This window comes from Dermacentor andersoni, chromosome 2 (assembly GCF_023375885.2).
Source record: "Dermacentor andersoni chromosome 2, qqDerAnde1_hic_scaffold, whole genome shotgun sequence".
Lineage (NCBI taxonomy): Eukaryota > Metazoa > Arthropoda > Arachnida > Ixodida > Ixodidae > Dermacentor > Dermacentor andersoni.
In genome coordinates, this window is record NC_092815.1 from 27035263 (window position 1) to 27055557 (window position 20295).

The following is a 20295-nucleotide window of genomic DNA, read 5'->3' on the forward strand; positions in this document are numbered from 1 at the left end:
GGTGGCTGAAACACCCTGTATGTAGCCTCTATGTACAATTGGTACTGGCCGACAAGAGTCGCGGGCGCACCAAAGCACGTAAAACCATAAAATTTACTACACAGACTTTCTGCGCTGATGATGATGAAAAACTTTTATTCAATATCATTCATTTGTTGTTTATTTTTTTAAAAACCCCTTGCTAGGAGTCGGCCAGTATCCCTTGGGAGCTGGCGGCTGCCTGAGCTTGAGTGATGATCGCCCGTTGAGCTTCTAGGTCTGAGCTGCGCATCAAAGCCTCCCAGGTGTCTGTTGTGCGTGTGCCGTCTGATATCTGTGGGCACGTCCGTAGCATGTGGCCCATGCTTGACGGGTTTTCACAATGTTTGCAATTAGCTTCAAATTGGCCTGGGTAGAGTTTAATAAGCAGTAGCGGATTTGGGCAAGTTCCAACCTACAATTTGCGCCAGATCGACTCTTCCTTTTTTTGCAGAGTTTGCGATCCGCATCTGGGTATTCCTTCCTAATTAATATATAGTATTGTGTTCGCGATAGGTGATCATGCTCTCCTTTTCTGACGATATGCCTTAAGGGGGGATTGAGCTTGTTCGGACAGTAAGTCGTCGGGCGAGCTCGTTGGCTCCTTCATTGCCCCTGAGAGCCTGATGTGCCGGAGTCCAGATTAGTAAAACCTGGTGCTCCGTTGGGTTGTTTTTGAGGATTCTGACCGGCTCAGCTGAGGTGCGTCCTCTGTTAAACTGGGCATCAGCGCAACTAACGCGCGCTCGCTAGCAGACGACGCACTTGACAACTAAAGCAAAATTGAAGTCGTCATGTTGCATAACCCATGCCTCATATATGTCTACGGAGTACAAAGGTGTCAATATAACTTTGCAGTTGAAATAAAGCACCATTATACGAGCGTACTTGTGCAATCAGTCTCAGCACCCGCAGTGAAATTGCATTGAATATGCCGCGAAGCGCGTCTCCACCTCAATACAGTTCGCTCGCAGCGTCCTCGCACAATTTTTCCACACGCGGCGCCTCAGCGGGAGAGCGCCGTTCAGCCCACTCGACCGTTGTCTATTATACTCTACATGCAACCATAGCAAAGTTTGTTCTTTATTAACCGTGTTATTATTCATGACCATAGCATATAGGTTTTCTGTGTCCGTAGGTGTTCCGAGCCATTGTCTGGGCGTAAACTGTAAACTTGTTGGAGACCATGCTTTTTGCGCCGCTTGCTGGGCTTGCTTGCTTGCTTTGTTTCAAATGAACGCGTGAACACCGGCGGCACATTCAGTACAATGGGTCGCGCTATTCCGGTTCATGTGGTTGAGCCACACTTTCATGCATTGGATCACATCTACCGTGCCATTGGGTCCAAGAAATTGAACTTCGATGGCCTGCTATTGATTCATTTCGACGCCCATCCGGACCTTGTAATTCCTCCCCAGCTCGAACCGCTAAAGATCCAGGACCGTGAGCATGTGATGTCATCTATTGACATTGAAAGCTGGATTATGCCTGGTGCTTTGGCAGGTCACTTTGACCGCCTGCTATGGGTTCGTTCACCCTGGTCAGATCAATTGCCCGACGGAGACCACTGCTTTCTAATTGGCGAAAAGGCAAGTTCAACAGTGCTTCGCTTGCATGAAGCTTCAAGCCAGGATTCAGCTACGCGTGCTTCATCGTTTCGGTGCCGCCTTAAGTTGAGCCTTTGTTGTGTGTTTCCTCGTTCCCCAGTGCTGTCAGCTTTATCAAGTCCGGTTTGTGTACAGTTAACTTACTTTATGCGAACAACGAAAAACTGCGCAAAAAAGAACAAGACAGAGAAAGAACCACACGACACAGGCGCAGACTAACAACTGGTTTAATGCTCCAACGCCACTTTCCTACCAACAACTTACTTTATGCGAACAACTTACTTTGCCTGTTTTGGGAACTGCGGGTGTTGCCAATGTTATGTTGAGCGATAACTTTCTTGCATTTATACTCTGGCCAGAACACATTTTAGAAGCTGTGCCATATTTGCCATGTCATATTAAGAATGCGTTGCTGGCAAAATATTTATGCGCAGGAAGACTCCCAAATTATGGTCAAATGTTCTAAAGTAAATGTCGTACAAGTGACTAAGAATTCCTAGCGTGGTTAACTTGCCATCACTTAACTGTAACCTGGGGTACATTTTCATACCTTATAGTTAAACCACATGCGATAGTTAGGAGGGAAACAGGACGAGTGCTAAATTCCATTACGTTTACTGCCGTTCCCTGTATTTCTGTGACTTTACGCTCTACAAAAGGCAAGCCAACAATGCCGAACGTGTGTCCTTATCCGGGATGCATGTTGTGCTAAACTTCGCAAGTACCATTCATTGAAAAGAGTGAGTGAGCTGATTAGCCGCTCCATGAGTTAGACCCGCCGCGGTTGCTTAGTGGCTATGGTATCGGGCTGCTTAGCACGAGGTCGCGAGCTCGAATCCCGCCCACGGCGGCCGAATTTCGATGGGGGCGAAATGCGAAAACGCCCGTGTACTTAGATTCAGTGAGTAAGTAGGTGCACGTTAGAGAACCCCAGGTGGTCAAAATTTCCGGAGTCCCCCCCACTATGGCATGCCTTATGATCAGGTCGTGGTTTCGTTACGTAAAACCCCATAATGTAATCTTAAAAAATTTTCCATTATCCATCACGCACTAGCAAAAACTCTTATCCTTGCAGCCTTATACGTGTTTTCCAGGATGGACGTGCCAAGGTTTCCAGTGCACTGCCATACTTCCTGAGTGAGTGTGCTTGGGCACCTAGTGAAGAGCTGTCCGGTGCACACGGGGTGACTCTGAGGGTGCGGCCCCTGGACTGGCTACTCAAGCAGCGAGCCCTGGATGAGACCTGGCGGCCAAGCAGCTCACGACAGCTGGTGCTCGACATTGATCTAGACTTTTACAGCACGCAGGACCCCTTCTCACTCATGTTCACTGCCAGCCAGATGGCCATGCTGCGAAAACTTTACCACTGGGACTGGCCAAAAGATGTGCGTGATGCACAGAAGGTCAAGGTTGGTTGCCACACCACTTAGGTAGCCTTAAAAGCTGTGTAACATTACACAATCGATCATAGAATATGAGGATGCCCCTGTTAGTAGTTGAAATTAGCTGATAAAGGATATCAATCACGTTTCTAGTTGTGCTAGGCCACCACTTACATACTTTTTACATACGAATGCAACAGCAGTGTATTTCCCTTCGTTTTAAACAAGCAGGAGCCCATCTCTGGAGAGAGTGTTTCACTGGTGAGATGAGAGCACAGGCGAGCAACTGTCTCACTTTTCCTCTCTCCCTTGATGCAATATGCCAGTGTTTACATGCATCGCATGAGTTTGCTTACCGTCCTTGATCTGCCCCTCTCCGGCCCATTAATTCAATTTGCTTTCCTAGCACATTACCTCCGTGTACATGAATCCAATGCTCAAGAAATGCAATGCAACGTGCCACTTGCTGCACTGATATAAATGCAGCTTTAGTGTCTTGGTGCACATGAGCACAGTGCGGGTGCAGTCCTGTGCAAGAAATGATTCCAGTAGAGAAACAGGGACTGAACATGGCATCTGGCATAATTTTCTATTATTTTCTGAGAGGTAAATGTAAATTAATTTTAATTGGGTAGTAAAAGCACTGTTCTGGCAAGCTTCGTATTGATTCACAATGATGAGCATCCACATCCCTGGCAGTATGTTCGAGCACGATCAAACAGTCTCAGGAGGAAAGCAAGCTGTCCGTCTGTTATTGGGCCAAGCAGTGACAATAACAGCACGCATGTTCTTTTCATTGCTAGCAGCTCGTGGCAATTATTGCATACTAGCATCAAGAAAATGCGCTGCTCCGAGGAGCAAGCCTGAGATGAACGGCTTGGTTTGGCTACCGAGACTGTTTAATGGCACTACTATCCCGTGAATGCTATGTAGCATTCGCGGGATAGTAGTGCCATCAAACGGCCATATAAACTTCACCTTCTATTGAGCGATGGTCGACATAACAAGACTGCTTCCGATACATATGTGAAAACCCTGAAACTTGCAAAGAACAACTTTTTTCGTCTACTTTACCATCTATTTTGAAAACAAATGTTAAAAAGTTCTGGCGCATTATACACCCTGCACACGACCCTTTAATTACATTGCAAGATACCTCCGGCAACATAATCCCAAATAATCTTTGTGCTACCGCACTGAATAGAACATTCATTGAAAGTTTTTCCTCGAGCGTAACAGTTGATCTTCCAGATATGCTGCACCACGGATTTTCCATGTTGTCACCAATAACTATTGATGCTCCTGGCGTTGCTAAATTAATCGAGTCTTTAAAACACGATTCATCTCCGGGGTGTTATGAAATTGGGGTGCTGCCTTGGATTGTAGGGGCGCAGAGGCTCTGTCAGGCATTTTGCCTTTACCTCTGCCCCCTACACGGAGAGAATCCGTGAAACAAACAATAAAGAAAGAAAGAAAGAAAGTAGTTCTAAATTCCTAAAAAGTACTTGCACTTATAGTTCAATTATGCTAACAAAACTGTTCCAGCAGTCGGTCAATTCATCAAGCCTCCCTAACCACTGGAAAATCGGGAAGGTGGTCCCACTTCACAAATCCGGTAATAACCACTTGCCTCAAAATTATCGTCCCATTTCACTCACTAGCACATGCTGCTAGCACATGATAACTCTGTCATTTTTTTCTGCACAGCATGGTTTCCGTCAAACATATTCCTGCGAAATGCAGTTACTGTCATTCACTGATAAATTACATTGCATTGTTGACCAGTCAGTGGTGATTGCATCTTTTTAGACTTTTCGAAAGCTTTTGATAAAGTGTGCCATCAATTGTTGCTTTATAAATTAAGTCATCTTAATCTTGATCCACATGTCTTTAGATGGATTCAATCTTTCCTTCTTAACCGTTGGCAGTTTGTTTTTACTAATGGCACAACCTCACCGCTTGCTAACTTGCTAGCTGGTGTACCACAAGGATTTATCCTAGGACCACTTGTATTTTAAATTTATATTAATGACCTTCCATCCACACTATCTTTTGCCATCCACCGTTTTACTGACGACTGTGTAATTTTCCGAGAAATATGTAACCTCCACGACATTAATACTCTCCAGACCGATCTTAATTTGGTCTCTAACTGGTGCAAAATGTGGAAAATGAAATTAAATATTAACAAATGTAAGATCATGCGTGTTTCTCGCTGCTCTAACACTTGCCCTTCTTATTGTCTTAATGGCATTCCTCTTAATTCCTTTGCATCATATAAATATTTAGGTGTACATATATCACGAAACTTAACATGGAATGCCCATACTAATACATTACTAATAACACTAATTGCATGTTAGGGTATTCACGTCGCAACTTCTCTGCTGCTCCATCGTCCTTAATACTCCTACTTTACAAATCACTAATACGACCTAAACTTGAACACGCGTGATCTATATGGAACCCTGGGCATGAAAATCTTGTATATTCTCTCGAACTTACACAAGATAACTCCGATTCATCTTTTCAAATTACAACCTTACCATAAGTATCACAGCCATGAAAACCCCCTAACCTTTCTCTCCCACCTTTAAAAATTCGCTGGAAAATCGGTTGCCTCACTCTATTCCACAAGGTGTATCATCACATCACGCTACACGACGATTTTATTTCGCCACTGGAATACATCTCCCATTGCATTGATCATCGGCACAAGGTTGGCATAAAAAAATTCAATACTAAAGCTTTTTTTCAGTCCTACCTTTTCCAGACATCTGTCGAATGGAACTGCCTCCCTCCCAATATTGCAGCCATTCAAGATAATCAACGATTTCGCGATGCACTAACAACCTTTGTTTATTTTGGAGAATGTTGAAATTATGTTCCAACAAAAGTCACTGTATTGTATTGATTGTATTTGTAACCTATATTACCCACTCCCCTCTGTAATGCCTTTGGCCCTGAGGGTATAATAAATAAATAAATAAATAAATATACAATAACTCTATGTATAATTACTGTATATGGCTCTAGCACATGTAGGTGCACAGTCACATGCTGCTTTTCATATTTTGCGATCTTTCTCTCTTTGCTGGGAAAGTAAACACAATCTGTACCTTGCTGGAAACACCTCATTTTGACAGCTCTTACAATTCTTTGCCATCCGCTAATTGACATCTTGCCAATTATAATGATTACTTTTAATTACTGACTGTATGGCAGGGACTAAAATATTACTGCTGGTTTCTCAGCAAGACCCTAAACAACATGCAGTTGGTCTTATTCGCATAGAATAATCTCGCCTTTTTTAAAAACCTGCTGGTGCATGATAGTTGGGGCACCCTGTATACCGTATGTGAGTGTGTGTTCAGAGAGAGCAATGATTATTACCAGCCAGGTGTGCCATGCCCAAATTTCAACTATGATCTGCCAGTTAATTGGCCTGGCACATTCACATAACTGGGACATCAGTCACACGAGCACGCATCATGCAGCTATGGATTCTTGTGGCCTGTCGACAGCAGCTAAATCAAACCTCCAGGGGGGGGGTAACAAAAATACATCAACAATAACTAGGCGAGTTGGAATGTGTTCATAATGTATTAGTGCTATAAACACAGACCGAGAATAAGGGAAAGGAAATTCAAAGCTTGATGGCGTTCCATTTAACTGTGTAAACTAAAGACCTTGTGGTGCAGGACTGATATGGTTCCCTTAGAACATATAAGTGCGTAAGCATTTCTATGCCTACCTAACACTGAAACCCATCTGTTAGTCACATAAAGCAAATTGCTATAAAAAATAATGTATAAAGCAAAATAAATTTGAAAGGAAAAACATTGGCGGTGGCGAGTTTCGAACCTATGCCCCCATGCTCAGAGGCCAAGTGTCTTACCCACTGGGCTAAATACCCATGCTCGCTGAAGGTGAATATATCTGAACCATTGAATGTGTTGTACCAGCGGTACAAAACAAATGGCAAAAGAGAACAGTTTCCATCAAGGCTCTGTCGAAAGATTTGGCGATGCGGAATAAAAGCCATCTCTAGGACTACATGTAGAGCAGACTTGGAGCATTGTAGACAGGAAAATTCTGATTTTTGGAAAATTTAGTGCCAAATACGCCACGTCCCCGATGAGTTTCGGTGGTCGCGGGATCCGCCTTCCGTTGGAGGCGTTCCTTCGCCGACCGAAATGCTGCAGATCTGTGAGGACTCATGTACTTCATGTCACACAATGCAGACAGATAAGCAGTCAGCAAGTTGATAAGGTGTGATGAAGGGTTATATGAGACTCATCACTGTTGATAATGGTTCTCTATGGGGATGAATAAGGTGCTAAAGAGCGATAAGGACGTTTAATGGTAAGAGCAATTCTGAAAAAAAAAGGTTAAAATGAACTGATAAGAGTTGAGGATGAAATCATGTCCAATAGGGGTTGATAAGGATTGGATCAATTGCGATAAGGTTGATACTGACTGATAAGGGTTGACAAGGCTCCAATCGAGTTTTATAAGATTTATAACTGATAAGGGTTGATAAGGCTCGGATCTAGTCCGAAAAGGGTTGACTAGGGTTCATACTTGTCATATCAAGTTTCATAACATTAATGACGATGCTAAGCTGCATGGAGATGAGCAAGTGGCACGATGCTTACGTATACTTAGACAACTATCAGAGGAGTTTCTGCGTGAATATTTTTCTTTTGAAACCCCATCAATGTTTTCCTCTATAATCAACTTTTTGCCACACTGCTGCAGGAAGCTCAAGATGGTCGTGCTAGGCAACTTGAACACCTGAGGACCTGTCTTAACTACCAGTTGCAGGACAGCAAGAACTTGGAGCAGCCAGTCGATGAAAACAGCCTCGGAGAGCCTTCATACCCAGCTGAGCTGGTGGCTTTATGCAGTGACCTGAAGGAACGTCCTCCAATAGGAGAAACTCTGCATGCAGACTTGGTTCACGATGCTGGTTGCACGTGCGACTTGGATTCTACATTACCTCACCACCGAAGCTCAAAGCAGGAAGTCTTGGATCTCATCGCCAGCACAGCTCGTTTTCTCCAGAGCTTGTGTGCAGCACCAGCAGTGATAACGATAGCTCGTTCCAGCATTGATGCTTACTGTCCGCCGGAAGAAGTCGACTTCATTCAGCGTTCAGTGATCGACATGCTTAGGAATGTGTATGGTGAACTGGACGTGCAGTTAGATTATGACAGTGCTGGTGATGCATAATTTTTTACATTGTAGGAATCTAAATGCGAGTGTGTAAAGCTGTTAGTATGCAAAATATGGGCGATGTTCATGTGACCTGTTCAAAGTTATAAATACCGCCTTTCTGAGGCACCTACAATGTTGCTGTGTGTGCTATTTTTGAAGTTACATTTCAGAAAATTATGAAACTGATTTGCAGTAATGTGAGGAATTCTTTCGGAAAGAAATTTGTGTAATCAACCAAGCTTTCCAATTCGAAACTGTATGGCCAATGTTTCTACTGTCACTCATTCAAGACGTTTTTCAATATCACAGTGATGGAGAGTGCAAAAGTACCTGCTGTCGAGGTTTGTGGTTGATCTAGTCGACATTGTAAACAGGCTTTTCATGTATTTTTGGCAAGGACACATTGCATTGTAGGCCATATCAGGAAGAGGAATAATGCATAACAAATTGAGGACTAATGAGTCCCGCAACACTGTTATGTGTTGTTCTTTCCAGAATGTACAATAAACATTTGTGAAGCTTTCAATACCTCATGCATTTCCATAGAATATTTTAAAGAGTACAGGCATTCTTGCATTCTGCTCCTGTTAGAATTGGGCTGCCACTGCTTGAAGTCAAATTTGCAATTTTGCAGCAGAATGTCATAACTATTGTGGCAGCTCAGAAGTGTTTTTTCTGAAAAATGACTGCCTTCAATTCTGAAATATAAACATATGCATTACACTTTTTAAGTGGGAGGTGAAAACTCTTGTGAACTAACCACATTGTGAAATATAAAGATCTGTTTTTGTCTACTTGGATAAATAAATAGGTTACTCAAATGTAGTTTGTACAGCTATAGTTTGCAGCTTTGTAGCTGTAACTTTGACAACTATGCAGGGCCGGTATTTTGCAGCGATGCTTTTTCCAATGCCTTTTGGTGCTTTTGACGTTTGTGAGTGGCCATGTTCCAGGCCCCGCACGGGCCAGAGCATGTCCACTAGCAAACGCTAAATGCACCAGAAGGTATTCGCATCCGGAAAAGGCATCGTTACGTTAGATATTTGAATACTTTGTGAAAAATTTGCTAAGAACCAGTTCAGCCCTTGAGCTGCTTCTACCAAAGAATAGCCAAGATGTGACCTTGTTTATGGGTGTTTGTTAGAAACAAGCATCCAAGAAAGCTATGACTAAGTGTATATGCATAAATCAGAACCACACTCCCAGAATGTATATAATCCACCCAGTGTGTGTGGAGGTGGGCTGGGCAGAGAAATTTGAGTAAAAAATAGCTTGAGCTATGGCAGATTAACTGCAGCATTGCATGACCTTAGCAAATTTGTATCTTGATCATGTTTCAACATTTGACATGTTAAATTAAGTGCAGCTGTTCAACAATCCAAACTGTTTTGGTTTCTTAGTCTGAACTTGCACTATAAATGTACTTATGCTGTAGTCACATGCCATTTTAATTTGTTTTATTTAGCATTGTTCAAGGTGTCTAAACATCAGAGAAAAACCTGGGGAAGCTGTCCTCAGGGAAATTGGCAGTTCTCGAAAATTTGGGGGGAAACTGGGGGAAACTGCATTTTTACCCTGGTGGCTTTTAACCATGGAAATTGGTACCCACAGTGGTTATGGAAAAGCTAGTGGTATGCCAGATGTAAGCAAATTTCTTCAACTGCACCTATGCAATCTGCTGGTATTGTGACTGAGCCTGGCTTGGGTGGTTGGAATATTGTGAAACACACAATTAAAGGGACACTAGGGAAAATATTAAGTTGAACTAGACCATAAATTATTTGTCTAAAGGTCTATCATCATTTTCTGTGTGCCAATATATCACTTTGTTGCTAGCTGGTGCTCCTTAGTTTGAAATAGCCCTGCTAAAACAGATGAGTTGATGTAATCTACACGCACCTTCCCTCTCTGAATGAGCCAGTGCTGATGTCGCACCAGAGGTTCCATAGTCCACATCAGGTGTCGCCACTTTGGTTTTCTCATTTTGTCACAAAAGCTCTGTTCTCGCTACAAATGATGAATTCATTATTACAAAAGCCTAGTCTTTCAATCTAGTTCGACTGAATACTTTTCTGTAGTGTTCCTTAAAGTAAATCCCAGCATATTTACAGCTTACTGATAGTAGTTGTGTTGAATATTATGAGCTGCTATAGTAACTTTGCAAGCGATAAACCACCCATTTTGTCCTTGCACTGGAAAAATCGAGGAATACAAATGTGCAGACATTGTAGTACTTCATCAAACTAATTGTCATTTCAATTATCTGGCAACAAAGGCTTCCTGGTTGCCTGCCACCATGCTATTGTAGTGTTACTCTAAACGTGTTAGCCAAAGACTACGGAAAAATGTATATGCAGTTTTACCGTGATACTTTACCTGGAGTTCCATTGTCCGGAGATTGATTTCTCTGTATCTCAAATAAAGCTACAACTGAGAGCATCAATAATAAAACAAGAAACTTAAAAATTGGGTTCTTGTTTCTCTTCAACATAAAAGCTTCTATATAAACAGCTACTTCTTATGTAAAATGCTGCTAACCAGAAACAGATGAATTTATACTGGTAAAACCTATTTTCATGCAAGTCTACCTTCCATCACTAGTCAGGTGGCATGAGGTATGCTCCTTCATTTTCTTTAGCTATGAAATGCAGGTATAGAGATATGCATAAGAACCCCGAAATAGCCAAAAATTTGGCACGACCAGGCAAACCGACATCCTCAGATATTGCGCAAACAACCCGACTGTAAAACCAAAATGTTTTTGTTCTCCAAACATCTTAAAATTAGACTTGGCACAATGCTGCACCTCGTTTTCAAGCAGCAAAACAGTTGCTTTGTATCTATCTCGCAGCTCGCATAACACCAACACGAGCCTAATCTACCATGTTGCTTGCCTAGTAAGAGAGGTTTGGACCTGCTTGTAACATGCAGCTTTTGATGATAGGTAGAGTGGAGAAAAGTATGAACTAAGGGTGTACAAATATTCAGTATTTAAGATGTTAATCATAGTTCATGCTATTTGATTCAACAGTTCACTATTTGAAATTGCATAGCATTTGTTACTGATTGAATACTGTATACAGTAAAACCTTGTAGTACGTAGTTGGCGGGGGAAGAGGTACGCACTAAGCGATGTACTAATTAACTGACAATGGCATATGAGCGGCTACAGACTTACCGGCCAAAAAAGTTAATTCTTGCTCAAGCACACATGCAGACAAATTTATTTCCGAGCAGGCAGCAAAAGTGATTTTCACTTGCTGCCGTAGCGGCCTTGCGGCGATGATGGCATCATCAAATTATGGCAACGGTGCGAGCCCGTTTCTCCATCAGGCCCTACTTCTCTGCGAGCACCTTCGCGACACTCGATGCACTAGCTACGTCAGATACGGAAGGGCCATCATCCATGATGACAACGTGGAAGTGCTAGAAGCTATGGGAGCAGGAAACGCATCACGGCTGTGATATTTTGACATCACTATCGGTGTCGACTGCACTCCAGGAAAGGTCTTTGTGCTGCAATTTCACAATCTATGGTCTGTGCGCATGACCTTTTGCAGATTCCACGCTTGTAAGTGCCTAAAAATGAATTAAATATTAAGCACTAACTGTTTGGCATGCATTAAGTGACTACAGCTTGAGTGGTCAGCCAGTACATGTTCAATGGCAACAGGGCAAGGGACTAAATTCAAAACGCAATTACTTACTAAGTGGGTACATATTAATGAGGTTTTCCTGTAATACATGACAGTTGCAGTTGACCAAGAGAAAGATGATGCATCCGAAGGCTTCCGAATGATACAACTGCAGAACAGATGATGTTGCACAGATGAACCAGTTCTTATGCGAGCACACTGGAGAAATAATTTCGGCTGAGTAGTTCCCAGTTGCTAAATAAGCATGCATCACAGTAGCAGCTTATGAAATTGGTGTGCTGATTTAGACAAATTTGGCCAATCTCACCATGATTGAATATTTTAAAACGATGTGCATAACATGGTGCTTAGTATTAGTACACGTGGCTCCTTCAGTAAGCACAGCACACTACTATGTGCATCTAATGACATGCTACTTTGTTTCGTTCGCACTGGTATGCCATATATTGTCACATTTACAAGCTTTTGAGCTGACCTGACATCCAGTTAACAGCATTTCAAGCATCAAATAATGTAAACAAGCTTTTCTTTTTTCCCAGCAGACTAGGAAACATTTATATTTGACATTTAAATTTAGGCATAGTCAATATTTGATTTGATATTTGAAGGTAATTTTTCTTGAATATTACATTGGATTTGATTAGAAAATTTCGCTGTTCAAATACCCCTAGTACTGACACATGAATTAACCACCAAGTACCTTGGCAGGGTAGCTGAAAGTTAACATAAAAAGCAGATTGCTGTTCATGGTCTCTAAGCCAATCTCCTCACCCAGGGCACAAAACCAAAGGTGTAAAAACTACATTCAAGAGCAAATATGAGCACAATATTTTATTATCACATTGATAATAATATTCTTGCTTAGTGCATTTGTATCCACTGAGATGCCAATGAAATGCACTTAGTAATGAAGATTACAAGACAGCTGTTGAACTTCACCTTCACCATGAAGGAGTATAAACATTTCAGTGTTTTTAGTAATGGAATTTTGTAGAAAATGACACAGTTCCGTAAAGCAAGAAGAATTTTTAATGCGACAACAATCAGTGCTTGATGTGACCAGGCATCACAATGCACATTATTGATAAGCACTTTGTATATTTCCTTTGTTTTGGGCTAAATACACAGGCAAGAACAAAGATGTCTGTGTACAACAAGACTGCTGTCGTAAACAACACTGCATAACACATAGTGCACACCATGGGTGATTTTTCAAAAACAGTTGTACATACACAGGTAAAATTTAACATGACTTGAATTTATAAATATATAAGTCGTCTCAGTCAAAATTGAATAAAATACACATTGTGTCAAAACTGTTGTGTAAAATATCACAGCGCTTGTATCACAGGTACACAGTGCCACACCAGCCATTCCAAGAGACTTCAAAGCAGTGTAGAACTACCAATTTATCCACAACTGCAATACTGTGGGCCAAATATAGTGTCAATGTAATTGCTCTTTCATAGCTTGGCATTGGAGTCTCACTATAGAAGGTAAAAGGATGCTCAAAGAAAGACTGCATTATATAATAAGCACAACTGGGCAAAGGCACTACACATTACTAAAGTGGTGTCTTGTAGTGTATAGTTGTACACTAAAAGAAGTGTGGTTGCTTCACCATGGTGCCACTCACATAGTAATTAATGAAGAGGGAATAGTATTTTTAAAACAGCATCCAAGTAGCCTTACAACTTTCACCCTAATGAGCCAGGCATGGCCAGGCAACTTAAACGGCACAAAAGCAGCCGCCAACATCCTTGCCTAACCTTTAGCCACTGTTCCTCCATGCTGTAACCATTGCACAATGCTTCTTTTATTATCGTTACCAACAGTTAGTGCAACACATCAAAGTGACAATTTACTGTAATTTACATGCGGAAGTAAAAAATTTGAGGGCAACCAATGGGATTCATGCAACAGTAATGTGCGAGCATTAGTTTCCCCCTTTTGTCCGTCATGAGCATTCCTGTTTTGCACAGGATGACGAGACGTGCTAGACTCTTTGTTACATAGCCTCGGCATTCTTCCGTCGAGGCACCTGCACAGGATCACTCGTACCACTTTTAGAAGGTGCGGTGTCCATCATTACTTTAACTTAGCAGCACACTTTCGGCTCTTTACTTCAGCTGCTGCAGCCAAACGAGCCTTACAAGCTTCCTCTGATTCAGCCTGTCGTCGCCATCTCATCGCCTCGCCCTTCTTTCGGTGATATTTCTCAATGTGACTTTCCATACCACTTGTTGACGGCATGGTACGCGCCATCACAAGACATGTCTGAACCTGACAAATTGCTACAGGCCATCTGCCAGCTGTGAGCACCGAAGCGCGACCTAAATCTAAGTACACGGGTGTTTTCACATTTCGCCCCCACCGAAATGTAGCCGCCATGGCCGAGATTCGATCCCGCAGCCTAGTGCTTAGCAGCCCAACACCGTAGCCACTAAGCAACCACAGCGGGTATGTGTTCGATGCAAGTGATGAGTCCCGGCTATTGCGCAGAAGCCTACCAGTTCCTGGACGAATGAACACACGGGATTTTCTACTTAACACCTCCCTATAGCTGTCCGTCAATATAAACAACCCAGTTAAACAAAAATTAATTTTATTGAGATGCAGTTAAACATTGTTATAATGAAGTTGGTAAAATAGGCAATTTGCTTCGTTATATAGAAATTTCGCTATATTGAAATTCGACCTTTTATACAAATAAGTAGTCGCAGATGGCTTCTTACACGGAAGGGGCCGAAAAATTTTCCGAATTACTAAGCCATTGAGGGGGGGAAAAAGATATATATATAGAGAAACAGAATTAAAAAAAGTTTTGGCGAGTTTGAGAGCTGGCAACAAAACAATATTTCATGCCGTGTCGACGATATCTTTTAATCGGCAGTGGCACGAAGCGAAGCCAGCCACGCTTTCGTGTACACTCCGCCCTTGTGGCTAATAATGTTGCCCGCAATGGGACGACACTTCTGTGAAAAGTGCCGGAAGCGGGGGAGGGGGTTGCACGAATGTTGCTTCAAGTGTCTGAAACGAGACATCGCCCAACCTGCAATACTAGTTGCGTGGGAAGTGGGAAGACAGCGCACATGATAACACGCCATTTCGTCATGCCCACTCTTTGCGCATGTGGAAGATTACCTCTAAAACAGCAAGTGGGCTGCGTATGCACTCAGCCACGCTGGCAGCCATGGGCAGCCAGGGCAGCGCTTGAAAAGGACATGTACGTGGGCTGATCGACACCATCCTTCTCGACCCACACGCTTTCACTTGCATCCAAAGCATCTAGCATGGGGGGCGCAATGGGATTATATAGCACTTGGGACTTTAAATGGAAAATTACGCTGCTATGCTTTGCTAGTCACTGTTGGTGGTGACTACAGAGCACGATTTGAGAGGTGCGCTCGCAAGCAGCTGCTTGTCATTTAACCATTTGACCATCTGCATCCACAGAGGTTTGCATTTACGTAATAGTTCTGTGGAAACCCGCAAGGTTGCAATTGCAAAAACTGCAAGGCAACAACTGCTACGAACAGGTGGATGTCTGATTTTCTCTTTACTAATTAGGTTTGCATTTGCTGTCTCGGTATTCCACTGCGGTCGATGTGAAATTTCGTTACATTGAAATCATGTATAAACGCACTTCGTTATAATGAGGTTCTAAATACATGGTGTTCTATGGACAAAAAGTTATAACAAAATTAAACACTCTGTTATATCAAGAATTTTGTAATATTTAGGTTCATTATATCCAGGTTTAACTGTAGCTGCACCTCAATATCCACAAAGTGAATGACACCTCTAACCTTGTTCACTGCATAATAACTGCGGTGTTTAATGTCCCAAAGGTGCACAGGAGGTTACGAGGGATGTTGTAGTGGAAGGGCCACCTGAGATACTTTAATGTGCTCCCAAAGTGTGGTATGAGTACGTGAGTGTTTTTGCATTCTGGCCCCATCAGAATGTGGCAGTAATGGCTGGGAATCAAACCAGCAACATAGTGCTCAGCAGCACAATGCCATAGCCACCATGGTGGGCTCACTGAATAACAAATTGACTTAACCAGACAGGCCATACCTCTTCACGGTAATAAATGACCTCATATGCAAGGCTACTGGTTTGCATTCAACACTGAGGCTCTATGTTACTCTATAACTATGTGTAATAAATTGCTCAATATTAATAAAATCACAAAACGCAATCGAGTGCAAAGGTAAAGCAAACCTTTGAATATTAACATGGTCATCTAAGGTAGTGCATAAATTGTAATCCATCACTGCAAAAATGCATTCTTTCATCTTTCTTGCTTAATTTCCTGCATAACTGCTGCACGCTAAATGCAAGATAAAATGCAAAAAAAGAAACAGCGCCATCTCTATATGCCAAGTGCATAAAAAGAGCACATTTATGCTGCTGTAAAGTCTCTTGTCTGAGTGTTGTGGCAGAAATGATTGCATCTTGTATAAGGTAACCACAAATTACCTGTCAAATAACCAAGAGGTGACAACATACAAATAAGAAGTGTTAGTCCAAATAGCAGTAGGCTACTAAGCAAAATAGTACTCTGGATGGCTTTTAGCACTCGTATTAGAGGTCTCACTAAGGCATCATGTAAACATGAGAGAGCTGTCGACATACAGAAGGTATCCAAAGCCAGAAGAACAGCTCTTCAGTTAATGCTGAACAGCAATGTAGAAAGCCAGCACAGTTTTACATATAAGAATGAAAAACACCTAAAATATGTGCAGCACTCAACAAACAGCAACAGATAATGAAGATCACCTAAAGGCAGGTGCAACACACAACAGAAACAAATGCAGGCTGCTCTTATGTAAAAAAAATGTGAAAGCAAAATGGAACAGGCAACTGACCGCACCCCTATGAAACAGGTTGATTAAAAAAAAAAAAAAGAAAGAAAAGGCACAAAAAAAAAAAAAGGGGGGGGTACACTACCTGACAGTGTGACTGCTCTCAAACTCTTACCATCAAATTCACATTTTGCGTCAGTCATGTTATAAAGCATAAAATAAAAATTTGAGTGCTAGTGATTATGAAAGTCAGTGCAGCACACAAGTCTTGCACGAGAAACACAGCAAGTCCAAGTGAAACACTTGCAAGATGGCAACACAAAATAGGAACTATAGTTGTAAATGTAGCGTTTCACAAAAGTGAACAAAAATCTGTGCTTTGCTTTAAATGAAGAAGCATAGAAAGTGAGAGAAATATAGAACAATCAAGCTGAACACAGTGCAGAGTGATACTTACCTCATTTATTGAAGCAAAGAAAATTTTACCAGCAAACGAGAAACATAATGTGCATAAAGCCATGAAACACTATTGTAGATTTGTTTGGCTAAACCTACTGTTCTCATGTGAAAAAATTATTCTGTAATGACATACAAATGGCACAGCACCACAGCTGTTTTCTTCATTGATTATAAAGATGTGTAGAGTGCAAACAATGATGAGGAAAGGGGCACGAACATGAGCACACTGGGGCCATAATCTGGTGCAGTGGTTTTATAGAGATACCACAAACAGGGTCATTTTTGCAAAGCAATTTTCGCAGTGTTGTTCCACGTTAAAATTTTGAAAGCTTCTTGGACATTATAATTCCCAAGATGGCCATGCAACTTGAGGGGCCTCCTAATATTAAAAAAATTGCTTATACCAGTAGTCTACAGGATTAAGATTTTGGGAAATGTAAGCCATTTGCAAAAATTAAATTGTTTACAGTAGTGCTTTTAGCAGATGCAAATTGGATTAAGGCTGCAAAACATATGTGAAAAAAAAAAAAAAAAAGCATGTGGCCAGGTTTACTGTCTGGTCAGTGCTCTTTTCAAGTCACATGGTGCTTCTGCACATTTACGTGAATGGTAGCATAACATAGAAATTTAGGCACATACCTAATCCATCTAACATTACAGCACAATCAATGCAGAAATAAACGCCGATAACAGCAGTAGTAAATGGCTAGCAACTAGCAACAATTTACATGGCGACTACTAAATGTGATGGTTTCAACACCTGCCGACAGCTAGTGCGGATTGCAGTAGAACTGAAAGTTCCACAGGATCCTTGTACACTGCCTGATGATAGCACTGCTTACATGCAAAGTGGTTTTGAAACTTTTGACAAAGGCCACTGTACTTGTTAACTCTCTGCTGTCCTCACTATTGGCTGCACTATACACGCTTTTGTAACATGCTCATATTTACTCAACGAGGCATTCACCCTGTCACCTTAATATAAAGCCTCATGCCGATATAGTTAACCAGCACTGCAACTCTGTCTTGTGCTTTACAGCTTTTTCTCCTGCACAATATCAAGCTAAAGAACTTGGGTAAGCAGCTGCCTATGCAACAAGAGACATGACACTGCGCAGAAAAGTGTTCCTATTAACCCAAAACATAACACATACCTGCCAACCTGGGCCTCTCTAAATTTGGGTGATTTGTCAAGCAAGAAGGTTGGGGGGAGGGCGAGATGATGGCAAAAGAAAAAAAACTTTTCGCTCTTTTTTTTCTGGGCCACAGCAATGCCAGAAACAGCTCTGAATGGCTGCCAGTGCAGTTATTAGACGTCTTGGTGCTTGTACTGTAGCCGGAAACAGCATGTATGTGGGTGTACAATTAAGAAACACATACTATATGTCCCATGACAGTGGTCCCTTCCCACTCCAAATATTCTTCGTTGCATAAAAAGGCCGTATTGCGGCGAAGCAGGCTTAAGGGAACCGGCCATTGAAATTGGATACTACACGTTTGCTTCCTGCACACTCATCCAAAGTGAACTGAGTTAGGCCTGCACTGCCTACACACAAATGGCTCGGATTTAAATAGTTATAGTTCCAATTTTAGTATATGTACCTTGGAAGTTCACTGCTTGGACGCAGAGACCACATTATTGATCCCTCCTGGACCATATTAGATCCGCTAATCTTTTTTTCATTCATTTGTTCATCATTTTCCTGCATCCCATACCCCTGTATGCCCTGAGGCATTAACCCTCGCATTAAAAAAAAAAAGCTATAGTTGCAGCGTCCTAGTCCGTAATGGCAATTACCGTATTTTCTGGTGCATAAGTCACATTTTTTTCTGAATTCTTTGTCAGTGCATCTTATAGAACAGTGCTACTTATACAAGCCTTTTTTCTTCTTTTTGGAGGAACTGTTGTCAAAATCGGATTGGGTGCTATGGCCATGCGAAGCACACTGTATTGACCTCCTCTGGCAGTTACTACGGGTTGTGTGCGCATCATGGATTTACCGGGTTCCTCTCGTGATCGAGTTGCTGTGCGCCGTGCGAGAAGAACACAGCAGCAACACAAGCTGCGGCAGGCTGACCGCGAGTTGACCGAATCCAAAGTCATCGCATCCACAGATCGCTTTCAAGGCAAGGTGCACACTGCTACGCAAACTATGCAGTTGCTACCAGAGTACAAGCCAACCCCCCTCTACCTCCCGTCCTGCCTTCCCACTTTCCTCCCTTGTGCACGATTTGGCTCGCCATTGCACACTTTCACTTGCACATACACTCTTAAAACAGTTGCATGCTTTGGTGTGTATATTTGCCTCATAACAATAATCGTCATCTGTCTTGTCTGCGTTTCCTTTCTTTAACGCTGCAAGCCCGGTACTTCCAAGTCACAAATGGTCTGGGCGTTATCAGCATCACAGAGCATTCATTCTCAACAGGAAAGTTTGAGAGCGCAGTATTTTCAAGAAAGGAAACATAAGCAAGACAGATGACGATTATTGCTGAGGCAAATATACACCCCAAAGGGTGCAACTGTATTTAGAGTGTACAGCACACGGCGCGCGGGGACGAGGTTATCGCACTTGAACTTTATACTGAACATTGCGGCGACCACGACGGCAGAAATGTGCCTGGAGTGTCCATATCATTCCTTGTCCGTGACCCGCGTTCACGAAGTGAAACGTCACTGTATATATTAAAGATCGCTTACCGAATGAACAGGTGCATCTAATATACTTTCTTCTTTAAAAAAAAAAAAAAAAAAAAAAAAAAATAGGAACCGGTCGTTTTGAGGGCGGTGCGACTTATAGACTAGAAGGTGTGGTATGATGTGGCTGTGCTGCACGATTTGTTTTTTCTTTTCTTTTTTTCAGCGGTGGCGTTCGGACAGCTTTTCGGGAGGCTTATGGTTGTGTCTGTACAATCGGAAGAACTGGACAGAATTCAGGAGTCTCCCCAGAAAAATTGGAAGTGTTGGCAGGTACATGACTTTGGGCATGGGCATAAAATGAAGAGCAGACAAAGACGCATGCTTGTCTTTGTCTGTTCTTCGTTCTATGCCCTTGTCCCAACTTGTGCTGTTACATTTTGGACCATGCAGAACCAACTGCCCAATCTTTCACTTTGCTTCACCCAGCTTAGTAATATCTGA

General features: G+C 42.2%; 1 protein-coding gene across 1 annotated transcript; it reads left to right on the plus strand.

The window, feature by feature from the left end:
* The first annotated feature begins 1045 nt into the window (after positions 1 to 1045).
* LOC126542551 (UPF0489 protein C5orf22 homolog) lies at positions 1046 to 10693 on the plus strand. The gene is made up of 3 exons (XM_050189677.3): positions 1046 to 1607; positions 2720 to 3034; positions 7769 to 10693. The coding sequence occupies exons 1-3, from the start codon at positions 1287 to 1289 to the stop codon at positions 8240 to 8242; spliced, it is 1110 nt and encodes a 369-aa protein (XP_050045634.1). The 5' UTR covers positions 1046 to 1286; the 3' UTR covers positions 8243 to 10693.
* The last annotated feature ends 9602 nt before the right edge of the window (positions 10694 to 20295 follow it).